This window comes from Lynx canadensis, chromosome E2 (assembly GCF_007474595.2).
Source record: "Lynx canadensis isolate LIC74 chromosome E2, mLynCan4.pri.v2, whole genome shotgun sequence".
Lineage (NCBI taxonomy): Eukaryota > Metazoa > Chordata > Mammalia > Carnivora > Felidae > Lynx > Lynx canadensis.
In genome coordinates, this window is record NC_044317.1 from 49,890,264 (window position 1) to 49,915,375 (window position 25,112).

The 25,112-nt window shown below is 53.6% G+C and overlaps 1 protein-coding gene and 1 long non-coding RNA gene across 2 annotated transcripts in view; one reads left to right on the plus strand and one right to left on the minus strand.

Annotated features, from left to right (window-relative positions):
• Window positions 1-25,112, minus strand: part of CEACAM20 (CEA cell adhesion molecule 20) — a 52,289-nt gene that overhangs the window by 10,476 nt on the left and 16,701 nt on the right. The window contains 6 exon segments of the mRNA XM_032591410.1: window positions 375-653; window positions 3,177-3,350; window positions 3,353-3,454; window positions 4,305-4,586; window positions 5,040-5,318; window positions 5,921-5,998. Coding sequence (XP_032447301.1) covers window positions 375-653; window positions 3,177-3,350; window positions 3,353-3,454; window positions 4,305-4,586; window positions 5,040-5,318; window positions 5,921-5,984 — 1,180 coding nt within the window. The 5' untranslated portion in view covers window positions 5,985-5,998.
• LOC115503136 lies at window positions 15,702-18,721 on the plus strand. The gene is made up of 3 exons (XR_003965307.1): window positions 15,702-15,887; window positions 17,773-17,942; window positions 18,671-18,721. It is a non-coding gene; the product is annotated as an uncharacterized LOC115503136 (long non-coding RNA).

The window sequence follows — 25,112 nt, forward strand, 5'->3', positions numbered from 1 at the left end:
AGACAGAAATACGGGGACCCGCTGCCAGTCACACCCAGTTGTGATTCATGTGATTCCTATCATTAATAGAATTCCTACCTCACTCCTCCACCCAGGGGCTGTCTCCCGACTCACTGTACTGCTAAACAACTCTGGAAGGGAAGGCATCACAACCCCCGTTTACAGGTAAGGAAACTGAGGCTCAGAGCAGCCTGCAAGGGTTTCCCGGGGGGCGCACGGCTAGGAAGCAGAGGTTCTAGGCTGGGATCGAACAGCTCCACACTGGGAACCTGCCCACGCAGCACACTCCCTGCCACGCGAGAAGCCCACATAGCTTCGGCCGGCATCAGGAAAAGCCACTTGGACCCCAGGGGAAGGGGCGCTGGGGGACTCACCTACCACTCTGACCCGGACCGAGGCAGAGCGGGCCAGCTGGGTCAGCGGGTTGGAGGCCGTGCAGCCGTAGATCCCCTGGTGCTCCCAGGTCAGGGCCCGGATGATCAGCACCTGCCCCGCATGCATAGCGGTGGACTGTTCAAGGGTCCAGCGAAACTCAGCGCCCGGCTGGGACTCCGCCCGGCACCGCAGGGTCAGGCTGGAGTTGAGCTCGACCTCCACGGTGCCGACCACCCCGGGCGCAGACCCGCTGGTGATGTCCACTCGGTCAGGGCCGTCTGTGTGCAAAGCCAAACATCACGCCTCCACCCTCCACCGGTGAGTTTTCCTGTCCTGCTGCCGCGTCCCACAAACATGAGCCCTAAACTTCCAGAACCGTCACCGTTCTGAGGGACTTTCTAACCGAACAGCAAATAGCCCTGTTGCAATATTTGAATTTACACCCGTGTATCCCCAAAGGTAGAGAGAGATGCTTGTGGCTTTGCCCCGTGAAGCCAGAAGGAGAGCCTGGGACAGGTGCCTGGTACGGGAAGGGAAGGAAAGGAGAGGAAACGAAGGGAAAGGGAAGGAAACAAACGCAATGGCTGTTGAATTTCTCACGCAAACTGAGAGTTGAGTCTTTGTCTTCTTTAAACGACAGCCTACCGACCGGGCCCCCCGGGTGCCCTGAGTCTTTACCTTATTTACATTAATGTGACAGGTGCCTGGGTGTGGCCCAGTTGGTTAAGCGGTTGAGAGTCTGACTTCTACTCAGGTCATGGTCTCACGGTCTGTGGGTTCGAGGCCTGCGTGGGGCTCTGTTGTGCCGACGGCTCAGCCTAGATCCTGCTTCAGATTCCGTGCCTCTCTCTCTCTCTCTCTCTCTCTCTCTCTCTCTCTGCCCCTCCCCCCCTCATCTCTTTCTTTCAAAAATAAAATGACGTAAAAAAATTTTTTTAAATAAATTAATGATGAACCACTGGAAGGAAGGATGCAAAGAGCTTTGAGTTGTTGCCCTCCTAGAAAAGAGGACAATCCTGCCCTCACCCCCGCCCAGGAATCCTTTGATATCCCCCCCCCCATCTGAACCGCCTGGCTACCAGGATCCCTCACGGTCTTCCAATCCTGGCATCAGATCCTCCCCAAGGCAACCAGAGGGGACTTCCTAAGTGCAAATTTGACACTATCCCTCCCCCACTCAGAACCCTCCATGGCTCGCCAGTGTCCTTAGGGCAAAGGCCATGGCTGAGGGGCTCGTTCACAGTCTCGCCCTTGCAGACCCCTCCAGCCCTGCCGCCCACCTCTCCACACCTTCCACTCCCGATCCAGAAATAACATCCTGCTTGCATCTTCCACCTCTCTCCTGTTCCGTCTTGCCTCAGAGCCTTCGCACATTCTCTTCCTTCTCTGGAATGCTCTTCCCGGAGTCTGCTCTTCCTAGACAACTTGCCCGTCCTTTGGATCCCATGGTAGACACATCTCACCACGAGCCTTCCCACACGACCCCCCCCTCCCCCGCCAGACTCTGGGGGCTTCCCTCGGGTTCCCCAAACACCGTCGCCCCACGGCGGCACTTTGCACGCTGTCCCCGTGAGTTCGATATTCAAAATGCATCCACGGTCGCACCGCTTCTCACCCCCACAGCTGCCCCCTGGCCCAGGTCCGTCACCTCCTGATGGACAGCCGTGGCCACCGGGAGGAGGCGCCTCGCAGGCTTCCGACGGCAGGGGTTTCAGTAACGGAGGGCCCAACCTCTGTGCCCTGGAATCCACTGCCGGCCCTCCCCACGGGCTGCCCCCCTACTTATACCTGGGTGTGTTGGGGAAACTGAGGCAGACCCCTTCCTGGGAGACATGGGACTCTCCCTACCGCCTTGACAATGTTCCTTAGGCTGCACGGTGGTCTCTGTACTTCTACCCAACCCTCTCTACCCCACCCCTGCCCTCCCCTCCTCTGCTTGCTCAGGGTCAAACACCTCACTCACTGGCTCCCCCAGCCCTCACAGCTCCCTCCCTTCGTTTGTGCACAGGAGCACTCATCCTACCAAAATCCTCGCCCGTGTCACCCCTTTAGTCCTACCCTGGGGTCTGCCTCTCCAAGGACCCGAACTTTCTAAACCTCCTCCTCCCCCGCTTCACCCCCGCCCCCCATAGACAAGGGCCTAGGACACTCTGGGAAAACCTAAGTCTAATCCTCTCCTCCCTCCACTCAGAGCCTTCTGTGGCTCCCAGTGTCCTCACCACGGCTCACGGGGCCCTGCATGATCTGCCCCCAGCCCTACAACCTCCTGACCTCTTCCATGCCATCCGCCCCAGTTCACCTGTCTGGTCGCCTTGGCCTGCTCGGGTTCCTCTGCCCACTTGTCACCACCCACCTCGCACGCTGCTCCCTCCGCCCGGCGCTCTCTTCCCTTAGCTGCCCACAAGCTTCTGCAGGAATGCCACCTCCTCAGGGAAGCCTGCCCTGACTACCCCAGCTAAGACTGCAAGGCCTTCCCCTCCCGGCCTTCCCTGCCCCTCTCGCTGCCTCCTGGTTCTCCTTAGCCCCACGGCGGTGACACAACACATCTGTCCCCTGCTTAGCTGTTTAAGGTTTGTCTCCCCACTAGAATAGAAGCCCCACCAGGGCTGGTGCTGCGTCCTGTCGGGTGCCGAGACAGGGCTGGCACACAGCAGGTATTCGGTGATTGTGGAATAAATGGCTAGAAGGAAGAACGGAAAGGGAGGGAGGGAAAGAGGGAGGGAAGGAGGGAAGGAGGGAGGGAAGGAGGGAGGAAGGGAAGGAGGGAGGGAGGAGGACAAGGCCCAGCCCGGGTGACTCACAGCTCATGGTGAGCCTGAAGGGCTCGCTTCGTGCCCGGCTGCCCCAGTTCCAGACCTCACACTCATAGGGCCCTGTGTCGTCCCTCCGGAGGCCGTGGATGACCAGGCTCCTGTTGTCAGCCGACAGCACCAGGTGATCGCTGGGCAGGAGAGCCTGGCCCCTCAGGAGCCACAGACTCCAGCCCCCTCATGGGGGGTCTGGCAGGTCAGGGCCACGGAGCTGGCATTTTCCACGAGATTCAGGCTTGGGGGCACAATGTGAGGCTTGGTCAACGTTTCTGGAAACACAGAGAGACACGGGTAGGGGTCAGGGACCCCTTCCCTAGTCTCCTGCCCAGGCGGGGGGCCCTTGGGGGCTTTCCAGGGATACATGTGTACGTCTTGTGTGTGTGTGTGTGTGTGTGTGTGTGTGTGACTGCGTGATATGGGTGCTGCGGGTGTCGTGTAACAATCGCGAGGACGTGACGGGTTTTGTATGTTTGGTGAGGGTGTGGTCTATGGACGCGTCTCGTGCATATGTCTGTGTCTGCTGTATGCGTGTGTCGTATTTGTTGTGTGACTGTGAGGCATTGTGAGTTTGTATCGTGTACGTGGGCCTTCTGCATGTGAATGTACGTGGCGTGTGTCATCGTGTGGTGTGGACACGCTTTGTGTATGGCTGTCGTGTGTGCCTGTAGCTACGGAGTATGTATATCGTGTGTCAGCTGTGTGCACGTCGTATGTTTCGTGTGTAGGTTATACGTTGGTTGCACTGTGTTATGGGTATCGTATGTAAATTGTGTGTATCGTGCACAGCTGTGCATATGTGGTTGTTATTTACGCATGTGAGACTCTGTGTGTGTGAGATGTGTGAATATTGTGTGTTTGTATGGACAGAGAATCAACGCCCGCCCCTCCCCGCCAACTTTCAGAGAGAATCAAATAATGGACAACCGATAGACAGCCAACGAGGTCTTGGGGAGGACACGTCAAGCCAGGAGCCAGGACCTTCCCTGTGGCCAGAGCCCTATGCTGCCACCAGCCACACGAGAAATCCCCACTCCTCTGGGTCCTTCTCAGCCTCCGGGATACTGGTATAGCCCTGATTCTCAGAGGAACAAAGGAGAGGAACAGGAAGAAGAAGCTCACCAAGGACTCGAACTGTAAGAGCGCCCAGGCGAAGCAGGTGGGTAGCACCGTTGGATACCAAGCACCTGTACGTGCCTTCATGTTCCCGGGACACAGCTTGGATGGTGAACGAACTCATGGTGGGAGGTGGGATGGAGTCATAGGGGAGAAACCAGGTATAGGCAGGGGGAGGATGGGACTGTGTTTCCACAGAGAAGGTCACAGTGGAGCCCTCTATCACTTCAACCACCTCCCCTCTGGATACACCAGACTCCAACTTGATTTCAAAGGGGTCAGGACCATCTGGAAGCACAAGAACAATCATAGCAGCAACAACAGCTCAGCAATGGCTTTCTGAGAGAGACAGAGCTCAGGGGTCAATAAATATTAATATTTCTCTTCTCCCCCACCCAAGCTCTGGATCAATTACAAAGGAGATACAGGAACCCAGTGGAAATTAAATGTCAGCCTTATCCCTGGGTAAAGCAGGATTGTAAGACGTGTCTAAATGCTCTTTCCTTGCCACTACCCAGACAAGCTTTTGTAGCACACATCTGAAGGTTAAAGAACTTAGTTTTAGATATGTTAACTTGGAAGTTTCCAGTAGAACCAAGTAGAGACATCAAATGGTTATACGTCTGGAGTCCAAGGGTAGACGAGTCCACATTTGGATGGTATCTGAAGCAGTGAGACTGAATGAGATCACCAAGGAAGGGGGTGTCGATGAGGGGCTGGGGAGAATGGAAAGGGACTTACAGTTCACAGTCAGGAAGGTGGGAGCACTGCTCCGGACCTGGTGGAAAGCCTGGGCTTCACATTTGTAAGTCCCAGAGTCTTCCCGCTGTACAGTGAGGATGGTGAGGGTCTTGCCATCTGTGGACAGCTGCATGCGCTCATGGAACACCAGGGGGAGATCGTTGAAGACCCAGTGGATGGTAACGTCAGCATCCTGGGTGCTACAGCAGAAGGTCAGGTTTTCCCTCTGTTCCGTGGCAGTGTCCTGGCTGATTGCAATGGTGGGTCTGGCCAGCAGTTCTGCGCAGGAAGAGAAAGAGGGAGGCAGGAGCAGAGACACAGAGGAGGGCCGAGCAAAATGTAGCCACAGAGGGACCCAGAGAGACAAGGGTGGTTCGGAATTGCCTCAAGACACATGAGCTCAATGCCTGGGCTCAAATGCTAGATCCACTGCTCATTTGGAGTGTGATTGTGGACAACCTACTTCCAATCTAAGCCTCATTAAATGGGATCGTACAGATAAAGCAGAAGGATCTGGGGTTTGACAATGGGTCAATTAACATCAGCTGTAAGGAGAATCAGGCTGGAAACGGATGCCAGCCAGATCCCACTACCCACGTCTTAGCCAACCTTTCCCACCCCCAGCCACGACAGCTACAATCCACCCCTTTACCCCATCCCCCAAATCAGCTGATCTGACAGGTTGTTGCCAGAACCTGGCTGGCCAATCAGATTTGTTCTATTAGGACTTTGGGCGTGGAATCTCGATGGGTGTTTTAGGTATGAAGGCAGGGATCAGAATGAGAGCCTTGTTTTCTGTGCTCGCATCTCTGAATCTACGATGAGTCTGGGGTCCCCGGGGGGGGGGGTCCCTAACATAGACAGAACGACATCCTTCTCACTTTGGATGGTGGTAAGTGGGTTGGCATCAAAGGTGAGCTGGACGGCAGCTGGCAAACTCCACATGGTCAAAAGTGAGGCTGGTGGGAAAGAAAGAAGAAGCATTCAGGGAGGGAGAGGTGGGTTGGCAGTATCCAGTTATGGTCGTCATAAATGGAGGGAGGTCAGGGTCATGGACATGACACTTCATCCCTAGAGGCTTGACTCCTCTCCAGTACTTATTGACCATGTGACTTGTGGCATGAGTTTAATCTTCTCGAGACTCAATTTGTCCAGCTGCACAATGGGCATCCTATCACCTGCATCCTAAGGTTGTCGTGAAGTGGTAATGAACACTGGTAACCTTTAATTCGGCCCCCTGAGGGTCACTGTGCTCTTTCCGACGATGCTCATCCTGACGGAGGGACATGACCAGTCTCCTCATTCCACACTCCAGAAGGAAAGAGATGCTCGGGGAGGTGGAGTCACTTTCCAAGACCGTTATAGTGAGCGGCAGAAGACAAGACTGAACGTGGCCTGCCAGGCCCTAAACTGTGTTCTCAACACCGCATGACTCCTGTCAGCCCAGGGATGGGCACAGAGCCTATCCCCTCACAAACCGGAACCTCTATTACCTCTGATGGGGGAAACTAACCTCTGGTACTCTTGCCCTCAGGGAGAGATTTCCCTAGCAAGGGGAGGCAAGGGGAACCAGGAGTTGTCAGATTTCCATTTGGCCATTCGACACAGTTTCAAGACTGGAAGAGACTGTGGGGATGAGTGGGGACCCCCTCCCCCACCCCAGCAGCCACGCTTAGGTACAGCTGACCTTGACGTCCCACGCCCGACCCCTCTCATCTGCCCAATCAACAGAGGGTGGCAGCCATCTTTCTCTCCAGCCCTCAATGGACCCCAGTCTGGCTCGGGCACGGCCCCATTCCCTGCTGAGTCAGCGGTGAAGGGCATGAGCTCTTAGGATATCTGGAAGCAAATACTGATTCTGATGCGTCCTGGCTCCACGATCACGGGCATGGGGCTCACTTTGCGAGCCCCAGTTTCTCCAACAGCAAAATGGGGAGGATAGAACCTAGTCCGTCGGGTTGTTGTGGGGTTCGATATCAGATGTCACGTGCCTAAAACGGTTCATAGGAAGTGTTCAGTCACTATTATTATTATTTCCTAAGTTTGCATTTTCTGCCTGTGGACCCAGAGCCTGACTGCCTTCCCTTGAATCCCAGCTTTGCCATTGCTTTGTTTGGCGAGTGATGTCCTCCGAGTCTCAGTTTCCCCATCTGTAAAATGGAGTAATAATAGTTCCCACTTCATAGAACTGTCATAAAAGAAATCCTGAGAGTGCAGTCATCGACGGTGGGCCTCATCATACCCATTTGAGATCAACCTCCCTCTGTAGACAGCCTTTACCTGGCCCCTTCCCTCCTGCCTCCTCCCTACAGGGTCTTGCCTTCTGCGCACAGGGGGGAAGCAAACTTTGCAGAGAAGCTGGTGACTTTCAGCCCCTCATGGGACCCCGGAGCCCCTTGCAGCCTGCCAGCGTCAGCCAGAGGGAAGAGCCGGCCTCAGGGCCACAGGGCAAAGCCGGGCTGAGTTTTGCACACCACCCGTTGAAAAGTCATTTCTTTGCCTCCAAAATGCTTATCAAAACATTCTAGCTCAGAGACCCTTTAAGCATAAATTTCATATCCGTCCCCTGGTGTGACCTGTCTGTCCGCTGTGTTCCTACCTCTCTTTTGCTGGGTCTCTCTCTCCACGACTCCCCAAGTCTATTTCTCTGTGTGTTTGTACACTTTCCTTCCTGTCTCTTTGTCCTCTGTCTCCCTCTCTCCTATCTGTCCCTCCCTGTTTTCCCCTCTGCTACAGTTTCTACTGTTATTTTCACTCTTTGCCTCTCTGTCCTTCTATTTCTCTCTGGGTCTCTGGTCCTGTGGTCCCAACTCCATTCCTTTCTGTATGTATGTCATTATCTCTGGTGTCTCTCTACATTTGTCAATCTCTTTTGTATTTATTTCTGTGTGCCTATTTCTCTTTGTATCTTTTTTGTACACACACACACACACACACACACACACGCACGCACCAGCCCCATCCACATCTGAATGGAACAGTACACTCACCTATAAGCAGGATTTCTGCCCAGTGGTGGCCCCATAAGTCAGCGAGTCCCATGGGTTCTGGCACCTGATCGACGTGCCCCAACTTGCACACACAGACACCGTCTTCACTCCAGCTCCCCCCTCCAGCTCCCTCTTCCTCCCCCTCTGCCCTGCTGCAAACTCACAGGCACTATGATGGTGACAGCAGCTCCCAGGACAGACAGGGGTGGTGGCAAGAAGGAACTTTGGACCCACCTCCACCCTCCGCCCCAGGGCTCTCTTTCCTTCCTCTGCACAGCACAGACAGCAAGAGCCCCAGAAATCCTGGGGTTTCTCCCAAGGTGGAAGAGGGGAAAGAAATCCCTACCCTTTGGCCCTGAGTCCTTTGAGAATCATGTCTCCCTCCTCCTGAGACCCCCCCCCCCCCCGCCTCTTTGCCAGGACGGGGAAGCAATCCAGGGAGAAGGGGTACCAGAGAGCGACAATAAGAGAATGTTAAGAGTTAAGGGAAACAGGAGCCAAGATAATGATAGTCAATCGTAATGATAACAAAAACAATCACGGTGGCTTCTGTTTGTGAAGACCTTAGGACAATCAGGCTCAGTGCCAAGCTCGCCACGAGCAGCCTGGAAATATTCAATGAGCTGAAATGATACTGGTCATAAATAAAAAGCTGGGAGCACAGAGTGAACTGGGTTGGGAGGGCCCCAGGGGGTGTCTGACCCAGCCTGGTGGGGGGGAGGAGGCAAGGAGGGCTTCCTTGAAGAGGAGACATCTGAGCTGAGAACTGGGGACACAGTCAAGTTTCAACGTAGGGGAGTTACATTTTTTTTTTTACTTCCCTGCGGGCAAGACAAGCTGTTGGTCTTTGAGAGCACGTAGACCAAGATTTAGTGTCATCGACTGGGTTAGGGAATAACCATTAACGAGCATCAACTCATGTATCCATTCATTCACTTCCTTATTCATCAACAAACATGCCTTGAACTCTTCTGTGATGATCCCTATGCTTAGTAGTGTTGGGGACACAGTAGTGGCCAAGGCATCCCCAGCCCTGCCCACATGGGCTCACAGTCCGGCAGAATAGATGAACTTGTTCCCCATCTGTGCCAACCCAGCACGGGCGGGGCTGGGTTGGGGGAGCCCGGAGGAGGCACGTGACCCGGTCTGGAGGTCAGGGAGGGCTTCCTGGAAGAGAGGCCATCAAAGCTGAGACCTGGAAGATGCAGGGGTGGGTCAGGGGAGAGTCTGGCGGGCGGAGGGGCGGCATGTGGGAGGTTGCTGAGTTGGCGGCAAGGAAGGAAGTTCAGGCGGCTCCAGAAAAGAGGACGTGAGAGGGCGGGCGGTGTAGGTGGTGGTTAGGAAAACTCTAAAGCCACGACTTAGGGCACGAGAGGCAGGCACCTTGGCATCACGGAAGATCTCAGTCACCCGGCTACCTCCGCTTGCTGCCCGCCTGGGTCTCATTCATGCCACAGGCAGTCACCACGCATCTGCTTCAGGGAGGCACGAGGCTTAGCAAACTGGCTCTGGAGGTTCGAAACCTGGCCCCTCCACCGGCCACGTGTTCAGCCCTGAGCGCGTCGATTCCCGGCCCTCGTGACCCCTGTCCTCCACCGTAAGACAGGGCGGGGAGGGTTCAGCCTCTCCGCCCTCCACGCCGCAGCTGCGCCTTGCCGGGAAGGAGATGTCACCTCTGTGAGCCTCCGTATCCCAGCTGCAGACGGAGACAATGACTTAAGGCCGCGCAAGGGCTTGGAGCAGAGCCCGGCACAGAGCAAGCCCTCGGTGGGCGTGGGTCTCCACTAGGCATCGGGACAGCAGCCCCTCTGTGGAAGTGCGCACCCACTCCGTCACTCGACGCCCGCACCCTGAGCACCTCCTGGGCTTGCTCTGGGTGCTCGGGACAAAATGCACAGCGCAGACAGTGACCATACGCGACAAGCACACGAAACAGGTACGTCACGCGGCACGTCAGGAAGTGATTCGGCGACGGAGACAGGAAGAGTCAAGCAGGTTAGGGGATATTATTATCCCATCTCGTCGCCCACCACACCGACGCTCACGGGGGGGAGGTGACTTAGCGCTCGCCTAAAGTCACAGGGCCTACTTCACCTCCACGTGTCCTGCCTTCCAAGGTCCGAAAGTGGCTCCTGGCCACCTCCAGCCCCGTCTCCCCTGTACACGCAGATGGACGCCGGTGGCCGCATCACCCTACCGCACCCCCGGTACCTGGGGCACCTGAGTCGGCATTCAAGGCCTCCGCCTGCCCATCCTGTTCTGACCTGCAGTGCGCTCCTCAGCCAGGCTTCCCTCCGGATTCCGCTGCCCAGTGCCCCCCGCGGCCCCGGGCCGGAGACCCTCGCCTCTCCCTCCCCTCCGCCCCACCCTAGAGGACAGAGCCACCACGGGAGTGGACTTTCCCGAATCTGCCCCTTCACACAGGGCTGGGGTTTTCTCTCCCAAAGTCCCCCACCCCCCTTCCCCACGGCAGGTTCTGTGTTTTCCTGCTCCAACAAGAGAGAGGAACTTCCTGGGCCCCTCCCTGGAAGACAACTTCTACTTGGTCTCTGACAGGTGCAAATAAACCCAGGGCCCCGCTGCCCCCACACCCTCACTTGCCAGACTCACGCAGGCTGGCCCCAGGCTGTGTCTTCCCAAGCACGACCTCGACTGACCTCCCAGCCCGTACTGCCTCTCTATGGCTCGCGCCCACCTTCCCTGGGCAAACATTTATATGGGCCTACTATGTGCCAGGCACTTTTTTTTAGGTGCTTGGAGCACACACCAGCAAATGAAACAAATACAGATCTCTGCCCTTAAAGAAATCACTTTTATGCAAGGATGGGGAGGGGCAGAGGAAGGCAGGCAACGAGCAGGACACCAACGGGGGGCGTCTGGGTGGCTCAGTCGGTTGAGCATCCGACTTTGATTCCAGCTCAGGTCATGATCCCAGGGTCGTGGAACCGAGCCCTGCATCAGTCTCCATACTGAGCATGGAACCTGCTTAGGATTCTCTCTCTCTCTCTCTCTCTCTCTCTCTCTCTCTCTCTCTCTCTGTCTCCCTCTGCCCCTCTCCCCTGCTTGCACTCTCTAAAATAAAAATGTATAAAAAATACATAAATTTAGTTAGAGGGCGGCTGAGTGGCTCAGTCATAATCTAGCTCATGGTTCAGGAGTTCCAGCCCCGCGTCGGGCTCTGTGCTGACACCTCAGAGCCTGGAGCCTCCCTCGGATTCTGTGTCTCCCTCCCTCTCTGCCCCTCCCCGCTCACACTGTCTCCCCCTCAAGAATAAACATTAAAAAAAAAAAAAATTTAAATACTTAAAAAAAAAAAAAGCAACCCCTACAGGTCAGAGTCAGTTTGCTAGTTTAAGAACAAAAACTTATTTTGCATAACACGGGTTAGAAAAATCTTGCTGAGTATATAGAGGCGTGGAAGAGCCAAGAAAAGAATCCCAAGAAGAAAATAGAACCAAACTCCAACAATAAAGTCCCAGGGACTTTATTTATTGGAACGATCTTTTTCTCTTGATCTCTTTTTCTTTCTTAAATTTTGGGCATTTCACCTCCAACCAATAAGCCTCAACACTAGCTGTACATCCGTCTTGGTCTGTTTCAGCTGCTATAGCAAAACACATACTGGGAAGATTATAAACACCAGAAATTTATATCTCATGGTTCTGGCGGGTGCAGCATGGTCAGGTTCTAGTGAGGGCCCTCTTCCTGGTTCTCACCGTGTCCTCACACGGTGGAAGGAGCTCGGGATCCCTCTGGAGCCTCTGATCCCATTCAGGAGGCTCTGTCCTCGTGACCTCATCACTTTCCGAAAGGCCCCACCTCCCAACACCATCAATCTGGGAGTTAGGATTTCAACCTATGAATTTGCGGGGGACACAAACATTCAGCCCACAGAGCAATACCTGAGACAGTGATGTCGGCGTCCACGCTGCTGTGCGAGCAGGAAATGGAGTTTGAGGCCCTGCAGGTATAGACCTCCGAGCGTGCCCTGGAGAGACTGGAAATGAAGAGAGTCTGGCCATCAGGCCCGGGGATCCCACTGATGCTCCGTATGTACCGGGCAGGGGGCTGGGAGTCAGCCAAGCAGAGTAGGGGGAAGTTGGAACCAATCACTAGGGTGAAGTTGGGTCTGGTGAGGTCATGGTGGAGTGTCAGGGCCACCTGGACCGAGAGAAAAACATCCTAGTTGGGAAAGTATGGAAAACAAGGACCACGATTCCCACCAGACTGGGCATTTAGTTCAGGGCTGAAAGTTCCACACATTGAGGGCGGCGTGCAGTCACATAACCTGGGAGTTTGCCCCATGAATGAACGAATGAATGAATGAATGAATGAACGAACGAACTATTGCAGCCACCCCTTCACTGTGGTGTCTGGGTCCCTCACTGCCCCTAGCGAGACTTCAGCTCCGTGAGAACAGATGCTTGTCTGTTATGTCCGCTGCATTGCCTGGGCTAACGTTCAGCATAGAGCGGGAGCTCATATCGTTCAAGAGAGAAGGAGGGGGAGAAACCTGGGTTCAAGATCCTGCCTTTACTCCTAACGCTGTGAGATCTCCGCTGAGCCCCTCCCCGTTCTTGACCTCGGTTTTGTTGTTTGTAGAAGGAAGGGTATCTTCGAGTCCTTTCAGTTCTGCAAATATTTGTGTTCTAAGGACTGGAATTTCTGGGAGACTGGAATCCTGTGGTCTACATCTGACCTCGAACTTTAGGTAGGACGAGTCTGAAAGTCCCTAATTTGTTACATAATAAAGGCTCCGTAAGTGCCTCTTAAATAAATACATGGTGAACGAACTTGTGAGAGAAGGAGTACTTACGTGCCAGGCTTTGTTCTTACGTGAACCGACTGTGCTCCTCACAAGGACCCATGGAGGTAGACACTACTGTGACTTCCACCTTTCTGATGAGGACACTGAGGCACGGAAAGGTGACGTAGCTTGCCCAAGGTCACCAGCTCAGAAAGAGCAGAGCGTGGATTTGAATCCAGCCAGTCTGTAGAGCCCTTGCTCCATCTACACGGCCCCTGTTCTTGGCTATAAATGGTGGATGGGCCAGTGGGCGGTAGGGAGGGGGGTACCCTGTGTTGCAGAGGTGGGTCTGTTATGGGGCGGGGAAACCCATACTCGCAGGCCACATCAGCACAAGGCCCTCGTGGGGTCTGGCTCCCAGGTGCCTCCTGGTCTCCCAGTGGTGGGTGCCAGAGTCATGGCGCGTGACTGTGGGAATGCGAGGCCCCGCCATCCGCTGACATCACCGGCCCCTCCCCTCCCCGAATCACCTCGACATTCAGAAACCACCAGATCATCACCTCCTTGTTTTGGGGAGACACATGTCAAATTCAAGGAGGCCACGTGCTCCACGGGAGACAGGGCTGCCACCGGGGTTGGCGGCCTTTTCTGGGGAGGAGAAAAGAGAAACTGAGGGTGATAGGGCTGAAAGGGATCTGAAGCCCCGGGAATTATCAGTGCCAGGAAATGCCTCCCTGGGGCCTTGGAAACACCCACCGCTGGCTTTGCTGGTTCCAAAGTGAGCACATCTGGCACCAGCCTCAACTCTAATGGGAACACACACACACACACACACACACTCACACACATACCCCACAAGCCCTCACCCACTGCCCTGAAGAGTGGATCCCAGGTCCTCTCCCCAGAAAAACACACCCATGCACACATTTGCCTCTAATTTCAGGTAATCATGGGCTACTCTAAGGACCGACTGCAGAGGCCGGGTGAAGACTAGATTATAAATTAGTAAAGATCTTCTTTGAAGAGAGTTTGGCAATACAGATCAAAAGCTGTGAAGCAGGTATACCTTTTGCCCTAGTGGTTCCACTTTTTATAATTATTCCTAATGAAATTATCATAACCATGTGCAAAGAAATTAGCTATAAAGATATCTGGTGCCACACAGTTTATAAAAGGGTAAACTGGAAAGGGTCTTGATTTACAATGAAGACTGTATTTTTTTTAATGTTTATTTATTTGTTTTTGAGAGAGACAGTGTGCATGCAAGTGGGGGAGGGGCCGAGAGAGAGGGAGACACAGAATCCGAAGCAGGCTCCAGGCTCTGAGCTGTCAACACGGAGCCCAATGCGGGGCTCGAACTCACAGACCGGGAGATCATGACCTGAGCCAAAGTCGGACACTTAACCGACTGAGCCACCCAGGCGTCCCTGATTTTGTAATTTAAAATCCAGGAAAAAAGAAATCTCCAGGCCCAGAGGGTTTTGCCTGAGGGTTCTACCAACTCTTTAAAGAATCAGCACCAATTTTATGCAATCTCTTCCAGAATATAGAAAAAGGAGAAATACTTCTGTATCCATTGTATGAGGCCAATATTACCCTGATACCAAAACCAAACAAAGACAGTACAAAGAAAGGAAGTTACAGACCATATCTCCACAGGAATACAGTCACAAGAATTCTTAACAAAATAGTCACAAACAGACTTTAGAAATACGTAGAAAGAATTGTACCCCAGCACGAAGTGGGGTTTATTCCAGGGATCCGAGAAGGGTTTCATATTTGAAAACCAACTGATGTCATCCACCATATTAACAGGCTAATAAAGAAAAAAAAATCACATGGTCATATAAATTGATGCCAAAAGCATTTGAGAGGGGCGCCCGGGTGGCTCAGTGGGTTAAGTGTCCGACTTCAGCTCAAGTCACGATCTCATGGTTCGTGAGTTCAAGCCCCACGTTGGGCTCTGTGCTGACAGCTCACAGATTCTGTGACTCCCTCTCTCTCTGCCCCTCCCCTGCTCGTGCTCTCTCTCTCTCTCTCCCTCCGTCCCTCTCAAAAATAAAGAAAAGAAAAAGAAAAGAGCATTTGAGAAAATTCAATATTTGTTCATGATTAAAACCCTCCGAAAACTAGGAATGGAGGGGAATTTCCTCAACTTGAAAAACAATACACACACACACACACACTACAGCTAACATTATATTTGATGGTAGAACAATGAATTCTTTGCTCCTAAAATTAGAAACAAGTCAGGATGTCCGGGCTCACTACTCTTATTCAACAGAGTACTGAAAGTTCTAGCCAGTGAAATAGGCAAGAAAAGGCATACATATCGGTAAAGAAGGCATAAAACCGTCTCAGTCTGTGGGGGTCACAATGGTCTATGAAGAGAATCCTAAATGATATCCAAAAACCAAAACCAAAATATTCCTACAACCAACAAGTGAGTTCAGTAAGGTCTCCAGATACAAGATCAACACACAGAATTCAACTGCATTCCTATGTACCAGCAGCAAAAACATGCAAACGGAAAATTTCAATGCAACATAGCTTACACGTTTCCTTTACTCATTTATCCGTCAAAGGACACTGAGGTTTGTTTCCGTGTCTTGGGCACTGTAAATAATGCTGCAGTGCACACGGGAGGTGCCGGTATCTTTCTCGGTTCGTGTTTTTGTTTCCTTTGGATAAACACCCAGAAGTCGAGCAGGATAGGTACAACACGAGCCTGGGATATCCTATGCCAGAAAGGAAGGAAGCGCTTTTGAAAAATGGGCATGTCACAAGGAAGATCAAAGAGGCTCTCACTGGCCACATCTGGAAGAATTTAAGCACCAAAATATTAAGTCCAGTGATGAGTTTTAAACCATTAGGAGAGAAAGAGGAAGGGAGGGAGGGAAGGCGGGAGGGAGGAAGTGTGGAAGAAGGAAAGGAGGAAAGGAAGAAAGAAAATAGAGGACAGGAACGAGAGGTGGAGGAGGGATCTTGCTTACGGAAGAATCCCATTTCTGACTGCTCAATGCTGAGAGTCTTGGACTCAGGAAATCGTCCATTTGCAAGACCTCCAAAGCAAGAACCGTCAGTGGACGCCCAGCCTCGGAGGAAGTTTTGGTGAGTAGGATACGGCCTTCAGGTGTCTGTCCACACAATGCTTATTTATTCCAAGGGAGGAAAGAGAAAACAGCAACCATTTTGACTCGGTGGTCAAAATGACATCGCCCACGGTGGACAGACGGACACTGTGCCCCGTCCCCAGATGCCGCGCCCCCAAGAAGGACACAACCTCACACATGCAGTATGCTGGCCAGGAGTGCCTGATTACGAGGAAACATCAGACAAACACAAAATGAGAAATGTTCTCTTTTGTAAAGGGGGAGGTATAGTCCTTAAAAAAGTCACTGTTGTTGAAGATAAAGAGAGGCTGTGGGAAAGTTCCAGGTTATAGGAGGCTCAAGAGACAGGACACAAAACAGCTCCCGATTATAGACTGGGTCCTGAACTGGATGGGGGGGGGGGGATATATGTTATAAAGGACTTTTTATCGCAGTGACTGAGAGTTGGAACGTGGACAATTTGCTAAAAGCAGTGCATCACTGTGCATTCACAAAGTCCACAGTCGTTTAGGTGAGAGCGTCCCTGTTCTCAGGGAATGCACACTCCAGGTATCTGGGGGTAGAGAGTCGTGATGTTTGTGTCTTACTCTCACACGGGGGCTGGGGATGGGGAGAGACAGAGAGCACAGAATGATAAAGAGTCAATAGTGACAACAGACGAGTCTGGTTAAGGGGGACGTGATGGTTCTTTGTACCCTTTTGACGATTTTTGCCACAATTTGAAATCTGAAATTATTCCCAAAGAAAGCCTTTAAAAATTCCGTGCCAGAAAAGACCCAAGCGCCTTCAGAACAAGGCTTCTCCCTACACTCTCCACAGCCGTGCCTGGGAGTGTTCGCTTCCCACATCCCTGACAACACTAAGTGGCATCACACTTTTAAAAAACGTAACAGGGGCGCCTGGGTGGCTCGGTCGGTTGAGCGTCCGACTTTGGCTCAAGTCATGATCTCAAAGTTCATGAGTTTGAGCCCCACGTTGGGTTCTCTGCTGACAGTGCAGAGCCTGCTTCAAATCCTTGGTCTCCCTCTCTCTCTCTCTCTGCCCCATTCATTCATTCACTCATTCTCTCTCAAAAATGACCATTTAAAAAATAAAAATAAATGAAATAAAATTAAGGATCTGGGTAACCTGGGTGGTGGCTGTTCCTCAGAACCACTTGTAGGAGATGAGATTCTGAGGGAGCCCCTGGACAGACAGGCTGATGTCGTTCCCCTCGGTGGCCCAGGGAGGAATGGAGGCCACGGCCAGCTGGGCAGACGCCTGCTTACTGAAGGAGCCCGTGAAGCAGGCAGAGGGAGGAGGCAAGGGGCACTACCACGGGGGCCACTTGGCAGCATTCCAACACTGGAATTAGCCCCTTTTAGGTTCTCGCTCACGGGAGCTCAACAAGGGGAGAGGAAAAGGGCAGGTGCAAAGGCCCTGAGGCAGGAGTGAGAGTGTTGGTTTAAGAGAACAGTAGAACGATCGGTGTGGCTGGAGTTGAGTGAGTGAAAAGGAGAGAGGTAGGAGATAAGGTCAGAGGTAAGGCGGGCACACCACACAGGTGCTATTGGCATCTTTGGGAAGGGGAAGAAGAAGGAGGGGAAGAAGGGGGAGGAGGGGGAGGAGGAGAATTATGTACAGGTATATAAAATATATAAATGTATATATATAAATCATATGTATATGATTTATTTTTATTATTATTATTAACAGTTATTTGTCCTGTGGGGCTCTCCTAGGCATTGCAAGTAGTTTAGCAAGTCTGACCCTCCACTACCCTAGAAGGTCCCTCTAGGCTTTGAGAGGAGAACATCCCCCCATTGCCAATTACCCCACACACTGCCTCCCACTAGGGGGCAGTATTGGCCGTGGCTGAGACCAATTCACGGCCGCTCTCCTAGGCCATTTTAAGGATTGTGTTCTTAAGAGAGTTCTGGAACCACTGGAGGCTTTGAGGCGAAGGGGAGACGTTAAATGATCATTCTGGCTGCACAGTGAATGGGTTTTGCAGTCCAAGGACAGAGTGGCCACACTGCTCAGCTCGGAGGAGTGAGCTGCGACGCGCATACAGGTAACACCCGCAGGGTCCCCGCTACACGCACAGTTACACGCGGCAACCCCGGGGGAAAGCAGAAGCAAGGCGGTCCGGAGGTGGCCGCAACAGTCCAGGCGAGACAGGTCGGTACCTTGAACCGAAGTGGTTGCAATAACGAAACGGAGAAATGGGGACATTGGCCATCCTGAAGCCGAGAGTATTTGCTGGCGGATCAGATCGGGGGGCGCAAGCGAGCGAGAGAGAAGTCAGAGGAGGTTCTGGGTTCAGGGGCAGGAGCACCTGAACCAACGGGGGTGCCATTCCCTACGATGTGAAGGTGTGTGTGGGGGGGGGGGGGACGCACAGGGCTGGGGAAGAAAATCAGGAAACGTGAGCACGTAGCTGTTACCCGCACGCCGGAGCCATTCCAGAAGTTCCGTCCGCAGGGACCCTCTAAGGGACCAGCCATGTTTTCATGAGGCCCCCATGGTCTTTCTGCCTCCTCCCAGTTGGAGTCTAGACCTCGAGGAAAAGCAGGAGCGTCTGAGAAGCGTCCACACACACCGCTGCAGGGTCCTTGGTTTCTCATCACCCCCAAAGAGAGCCCATCAGTCCTGTCCCTCTGTGTCCCGCCCCCGTTCAGCCCAGACTGCCCCGTGAGGGACAGAAGTGCCCCCAGGGTCTTGGAGGTGAGCCTGGAAAGAGGGCCCGAGGCTTAGGGCGGGGTCCACCGGCACCAGGCTGGGGTCTCACCAATTCCGCAGGTTCCTCCAGACGCTGCAGTGACCCAGCTACCCGGCCAGAAAGAACAGCCCGGCCCCGCTTTTGTTGATGAGGAGCGTGGCCTTGGGCCCCTCGGCAGGGGGCGGGGCAGCCTCCACGTGCCCCCGAGGTCCTCCGTGCCACCCGAGGTGCCGGGCACACAGCGTTGGCCCCAAGTGGAGTCACGGGCTACGGACCCGAGCCTGGGCTCCAGGCTACTTTTTGCCAGGCACCTGCAGCCTGGTATGAAGGTGTTGACATCAGCCTCCAAGGCCACGGATGGGAGTTTAGCGGAACAAGCGATAGAGAACAAGAGGAAAAGTAAAGGCGGCTTCTTGTCCGCCTCAGATTCTGCCTGGCAGGCAGTTTCCAAAGGCCAGCTGGGGTCCAAAGGCCTAGGGGTGGACGAGGAAGCCACAAGGACACTCGAGTCACCCCGATGCTGGGTTTCTGATGCCGGCGGGCTGCTTGGCAAATGGATGGAGGGGCAGAGAGGGTCAACAAAGACGTGTCACCCGGTCAGCATGGGAGAAAACAAAGTAAGTGTGAAAAACAGTGCTCTAGAATTTTTATGTTTTTGTTTGATTGTTTTTTTTTTATTTTTGAGAGAGAGTACAAGTGAGGGAGGGGCAGAGGGAGGGGGAGAGAGACAGAATCCCAAAGTGGGGCCCAAGCTCACCCGATAAGGGGCTCAAACTCACAAACCGTGAGACTATGACCTGAGCCTAAGTCAGCTGCTTAACCAACTGAGCTACCGGGGCGCCCCAGCCGAATTTTTAAATGACAGCAGCTAGCGCTGGCAAGGGCAAGTGCACGCCAGTGCAAGCTTTCTAAGCAGGATGTGTCAAAGGACATAAAAATGTGCCTTCTCTTTGACCTCACAATTCCTCTTGTATTTATCTTAAGACAATCATTATTGATACATGAGGATATTTACCTCGGGGCAAATCGTGAAAGTGTTGTTCATGGGATCGTTTGGTCTGGGAGCAAAAAGACAGGTCAGAATTACCTAAGTCAAGAGACTAACAGTGCAACGGCTGGAGCCCCAGCAGCCACTTTGAGCAATGAGGAGACCTATGGAAGGAGGCCATGCCTGGTACAATGAAAGACGTACACAGAAGGTGCTTGGATCTCTGGGGACCATGAAGCCGCAAGACCAGACTGTGATTTCTTTACCAGTTAGCTATCACTGTGTCACAAACCCCCCTAAAGCTTAGCGGCTTCAAGAGAGAGACACAGGTAGTACACAAGTTCTCTTGAGACCTGGGATCAGCGTTAGCACTTTATTATTTCTACCTCATTCTGTTAACCAAAGCAAGTCAGGAGGCCAGCCCAGACTCAGGGAGGGGGGGCAGGAAAAGGATTCTGCCTCTTGATGGAAGAAGCTGTAAGTCATGGTACAGGGGGTGTGGATACAGCGAGTGGAGAAGTGGGGTCACTGATGCCATGAAACTACCACCAATTACCTTCCATGAGAGAGAACTACATGCTCTATTAATAAAAGCACTGCTATTTTGAATTTCTGTTTCATGCCCCGGAACCAAATCCCTACTTGGTACAAAGAGCATGGCAGACAGAAGAGTATAAGCAAAGGCCCTGTGGTGGGAGGAGCATGAAAACTTCAAACAACCGAAGTAAGTGAGGTTGGGGGTGCCAGGGGCAAGAAGGTCCAGTCAGGGAGCCACTTCCCACCAGCACCGCGTTTCCTCGTCCTCCTGTGGCCTACCCACACATCCGGCGACAGTCACACTCTCCTGGGGCAGGTTCTGGCTCAGCCCACTTTGTCAGGCACATGCTGAGGGCTGGATTTGATTCCGTGGGCATTAAGGATGAAGACAGGGTCGCGAGCTTTCAGAATTCCCATCTACCCTCTCTCTCTCTGAAAGCTTCAAGAGAGCAGGTAGGAACAGGGGCACGGGAGACTTAACCTGGGGCTTCTTTTAAAAAAAAAAAATCTTTTAATGTTTATTTAATTTTGAGAGAGAGAGAAAGAGGCAGAGAGAGAGAGGGGGACACAGAATCCGAAGCAGGCTCCAGGCTCCGAGCTGTCAGCACAGAGCCCGACCCGGGGCTCGAACCCACGGACCGTGAGATGGTGACCTGAGCCGAAGCTGGACGCTCAACCGACTGAGCCACCCAGGCGCCCCTACAATGCGCATCTTTATGTTCCTTTGGGCTGCGAGAACATTCCTGTGGGAGTATATACCCAAGAGGATAATTGCTGGGTCCTGGGGCTGCACATGCTTGGTCTGCCCAAGTCCTACAGAATCGCTGTTGCCGTCCACATTCCCGCCAACGCTGTCTGAGGCTCCCCCGACTCTGTCCCCACGAACACTTGGCATCATCCAGCCCTCTCGCTTTTCCAGGCTGACGGGTGTCCAATAACATCCTGCTGTTTTGAGCTTCACTTCCCTGAGGAGTTCTGACTTGGAGCATCTCTTCACGTGCTTCTTGCCATTTGGGTGTCCTTTTTGTTCAGCGGCAGAAAACTCCACGTAGTGAGTGTCAGGGTGGCGCTGGCCTTCTGGATCACGACTCCAAGCCGAAATGTCCGAGTCTGCAAAGGACAAAAGCAAAACCAGCCCCTGGCCCCAGGGAGCGGGGCCTGAAGTTCAGCCGCGTGTGCGAGATGAAGATAACCCCTCCCTGCATCTCCGCTTCGCCGAGTGGACCCAGAAGCCCAAAGACAAGAGGCCCAAGCAGCCAGGAAGAGGGCTGGGAGGCCAGGAAGGGCCCTCAATTCTGGATGGCGGCACACCGACCCGATCGACGGCTTTTGCTGCGAACGTCTGTGCGCTGGTCCTCACTGTAGTCCCAGAGGGTATCTGTCCGCTCATTCCGCCGGTCAACTCACATACACTGGGCAGCTACCACGGGCCGGACGCTGTTCCAGGGACTGCGGCCACGACGGCACACAAAGCAGGCAAGGCCCTGCTCCCAGGGTGCTGACACTCCAATGGGGCTCCATTCACACTGCCCAGGATGTGCATTCTAAGCAGAAGATGGCAGGACCGGGACAGGCTGCAAAGGAGCTGCCTCGAGTTCCCCTGACTTCCTGCAGTGACCCCTTCAAGCTCTCACTCTTCATATATCTTCTGAGGGTGATAAAGAGAAGGGGGGCTGGAGTAAACAGGGGTCCTTGGACCGGCCAGTGGGCCCCTTCCTCATGCCCCTGGGAGCCCCTGGGCCCTCCGGCCCAGCATCAGCCTCCCATGCAGGACAGAGGAGAGGAAGGTACAGAGGTTCATCTACAGAGACACTTCCACAGCTTTCAAGCTCCCTCCCCTGGATGCCGCACCCCTCCCCAAGCCCCGCTGTGCACCTGCTGACCCTGTCGGCAATAATCGGCACCGGACTTACCTTCTCAGGTGAGAAAACACAGCGGCCCTGAGCCGGAGGGCAAGTCAGAGGAGAGAGGATTTTAATTCTGCCCAGAGGAAGGGGGTGCAGAATACGGGGCTTCCCGTGACAAGGGGCTAAAATCCCAAATCTCTGCTCTAATGTCGAAGGCCTCCATGATATGACCCACACCAGCCTTTCCACCATTAATGTCCCTCCTCCCACCGCCTCCCTGCCCCCCCCCCCACACACACACAGGGAGGTCCATTCTCTTGTTCTTCACTCAACCTTACCACCTCCTTGCCCCAGATCTACATGCAACGAGGGGGAGGGGCGGCTGAAGATGGCGCTCGCTGACCCCCCACAGGAGAAGTTTTGAGCTTGGCATTCACAGTCTCTACAAACAGGCCTCTGCCTCCCTTCTCACCACTAGCTTCCACACACCTAGGAAAGAATTCTGAGCTCTTGTCCCCCACATGCTACCCTTGCACGCTCTCCCAGCCAGCCATTCTGCCAGGCCCAGAGCGGTGGAGGGGCAGCCTGTGGAGCAGGGAAAGCTCTTTGGTTCCCCCTGGTTCCCCCCCCACACCCAGACGATTAAGCTCTAAAGCCTTCAGCTCGGCATTCAAGGCTTCTATGATCGGGTCTCTGCTGACCTGTCCGCCCTTAGTCTCCACCAGCATAAAGAGAACTCAGATGTCTGGTTCACCCGTTTCTATCCTCATCCTGTCCAGGGATTCCCCCAGCCTCCCTGCGGAGATGAGAGCCCAGCCCTCCTTTCGGGAAAGGGAAGCCATGGCTACCCGGCCCCTCGTGAAGCCCAGGAAACAGCCCACGGTGGTGACCAGAACCACACCAACCATCACTGCAAGTACAATGCCAGCAACGCCCCCTCCCCAGGGATGGGTGGTCCGTAGAATGCCCTGGCCACTCTCCGCCGAGGCTTCTGTGGAGACGGGGGAGAGACAGGGGTCGGGGAGGTTGTGGCAGATTTCCCAGTCCTAATCCCCGGAACCTGTGACTGTTCCTTTGTGTGGTAAAAAGATAGTTTGCAGATACGACGAAGTTAAGGGGTCTTGAGATGGGGCGATTGGCCTGGATTACCCAGCTGGACCCTAAAGGCGAGTGTGCTTAGAAGGAGGCAACAGAAGGAGATTTGACAGAAGAGAACAGGGCCACGTGGTAGGAGCGGACAGAAGCAGAGGGAAACCGGGTCAGAGGTGGTGCCATGACCCTGGCTTTGAAGATGAAGAACCAAGGAATGCAGTTCTAGAAGCTGGGAAAGACGAGGGAACACATTCTCCCCTACAGCTTCCCAGGGGAGCAAAGTCCCGCCAATATCTTGACTTCTGCCCCTGGCAGACTGATTTTGGACTCCTAACCTCCGGAAGTATATAAGGATACACTTGTGCTGTTGTAAGTCACCACACTTGTGGCAATTGTTGACACACGAACCACCCATTCACCCTGGATTTCAACTGCCCTGTCAACCGGGCATCATTAATCCAGAGTGCCCCCCACCCCCACCCCCGGGGCCCAGGAAGAGGGAGCTCATCGATTACAGCATACTCGTGGAATTGAAGTTAGTCTGTCCGAACTGAGGCCAGAACCGTGTGTGATCAGCACCTGGCCAGACCCCGCTAGGACGGACTGAATAAAGGAAGCGAGAGATGTCAGCAGTCTGGCTTCTGGAAACAGGGGGCTCTGAACACGCTGGGTTCAAAGAACACATTGGAAATACTTCGAAGTAAGGACTCTGGGCTTAAATTCCGGCTCAGCCACTTTCTAGCTGAGTGATCTTTAGCAAATTACTAGACCTCTCTGAGCCTCCTCCTCCTCTAATAAGTGGAGATAACAGCAAAGGTCGATCATGAGCTTGTTGGGGTATTAAAATGGCTGCAAATTCTTTGTCACTCCTTCCACGGAGAGGATGAGACTGAGACCCCTGCCTGGAATCTGGGCTGGCTTGGGGCTGCTTTGGCAATAGCGTAAGACAGTGACTCATGACTTTCCTGGTGAGGTCATAAGAGGTCACGTGGCTGCCAAATGCCTTCATCTCCTGTAGCTGCCGTAACGAATTTCCACAAACTTAGCAGCTTAAGAGACGGTTCTGCAAATCAGAAATCTAACATGACTTAACACGGCCACATTCCTCTGGGCTCCAGGGGAGAATCCATGCCCTTGCTTTTTCCAGCTTCTAGAGGCACCTGCGTTCCTTAGATTAGCTCACCACCCCCCCCCCACCCCCCACCACCACCGTGCTCCGACCTCCCTTCCATCACCATATCTCCTCCTCTGACTCTGGTCCTCCCGCTTCCCTCTTATAAGAACTCCTAGGATTGGTTGGATAGACATCCCCTCTCTGTGCCTCAGTCTCCTCATCCTTAAAATGGGGATTAACAGTAGTACTCATCTCTGAGGTTCTTGTGCGGATTAAGTACGATCACGGGCCTGGCGATAGGAAGGGCTCAAAAGCATTAGCTGTTGTCTTAGTTTAGAATCTCCCAGAAGAGGACTCTTGAGACTTCCTAGTTAATTTCGGAAGCTCAAGGAACAGTGATGGGGGGGGGGGGGAGGTGACACAGAGCAGGGAGGACAGATTATAAGGGGGGGGGGGGGGCCACTATGCCAGCTGCCACAGCTAGTAACCAGAGCTCAAGCCTATAGGAAAGCAGGGCAGGTGCACACCCAAGGTGCAAGGGCACTGGGGTATTTTTGCTCCCATTTCTCTCAGTCATTGCCTGAGTGCTGTTCCCACAGGGTATTAGTTCTGAGGCACTCCCAAGTTGGCCCATGCAGGGAGAGCGGCCTTCAGAGTGGCCAGAAAATAGCCCACAGGCACCAAGGTGCATGCTGGAAGTCTACTAGAACACCATGGAACATCCAAGGGATGCGGGCAGGGCTCTGAGAGCGCCCCTGCAGCTCTTTTTAGTATTATGGGACAAGCTACATGGGACACGTAGCTACATGGGACAAGAATTCACATAAGCTGTGTGGAGTGATCCTGCGGTCGTGGAGGAGAGGGGTCACATCCACCTGGGGTTGCTAAGGGCACAGCCCCCCAACTCTTAGTGCCTGCCAAGGCCACTGAGCCTCCAGAGGTAT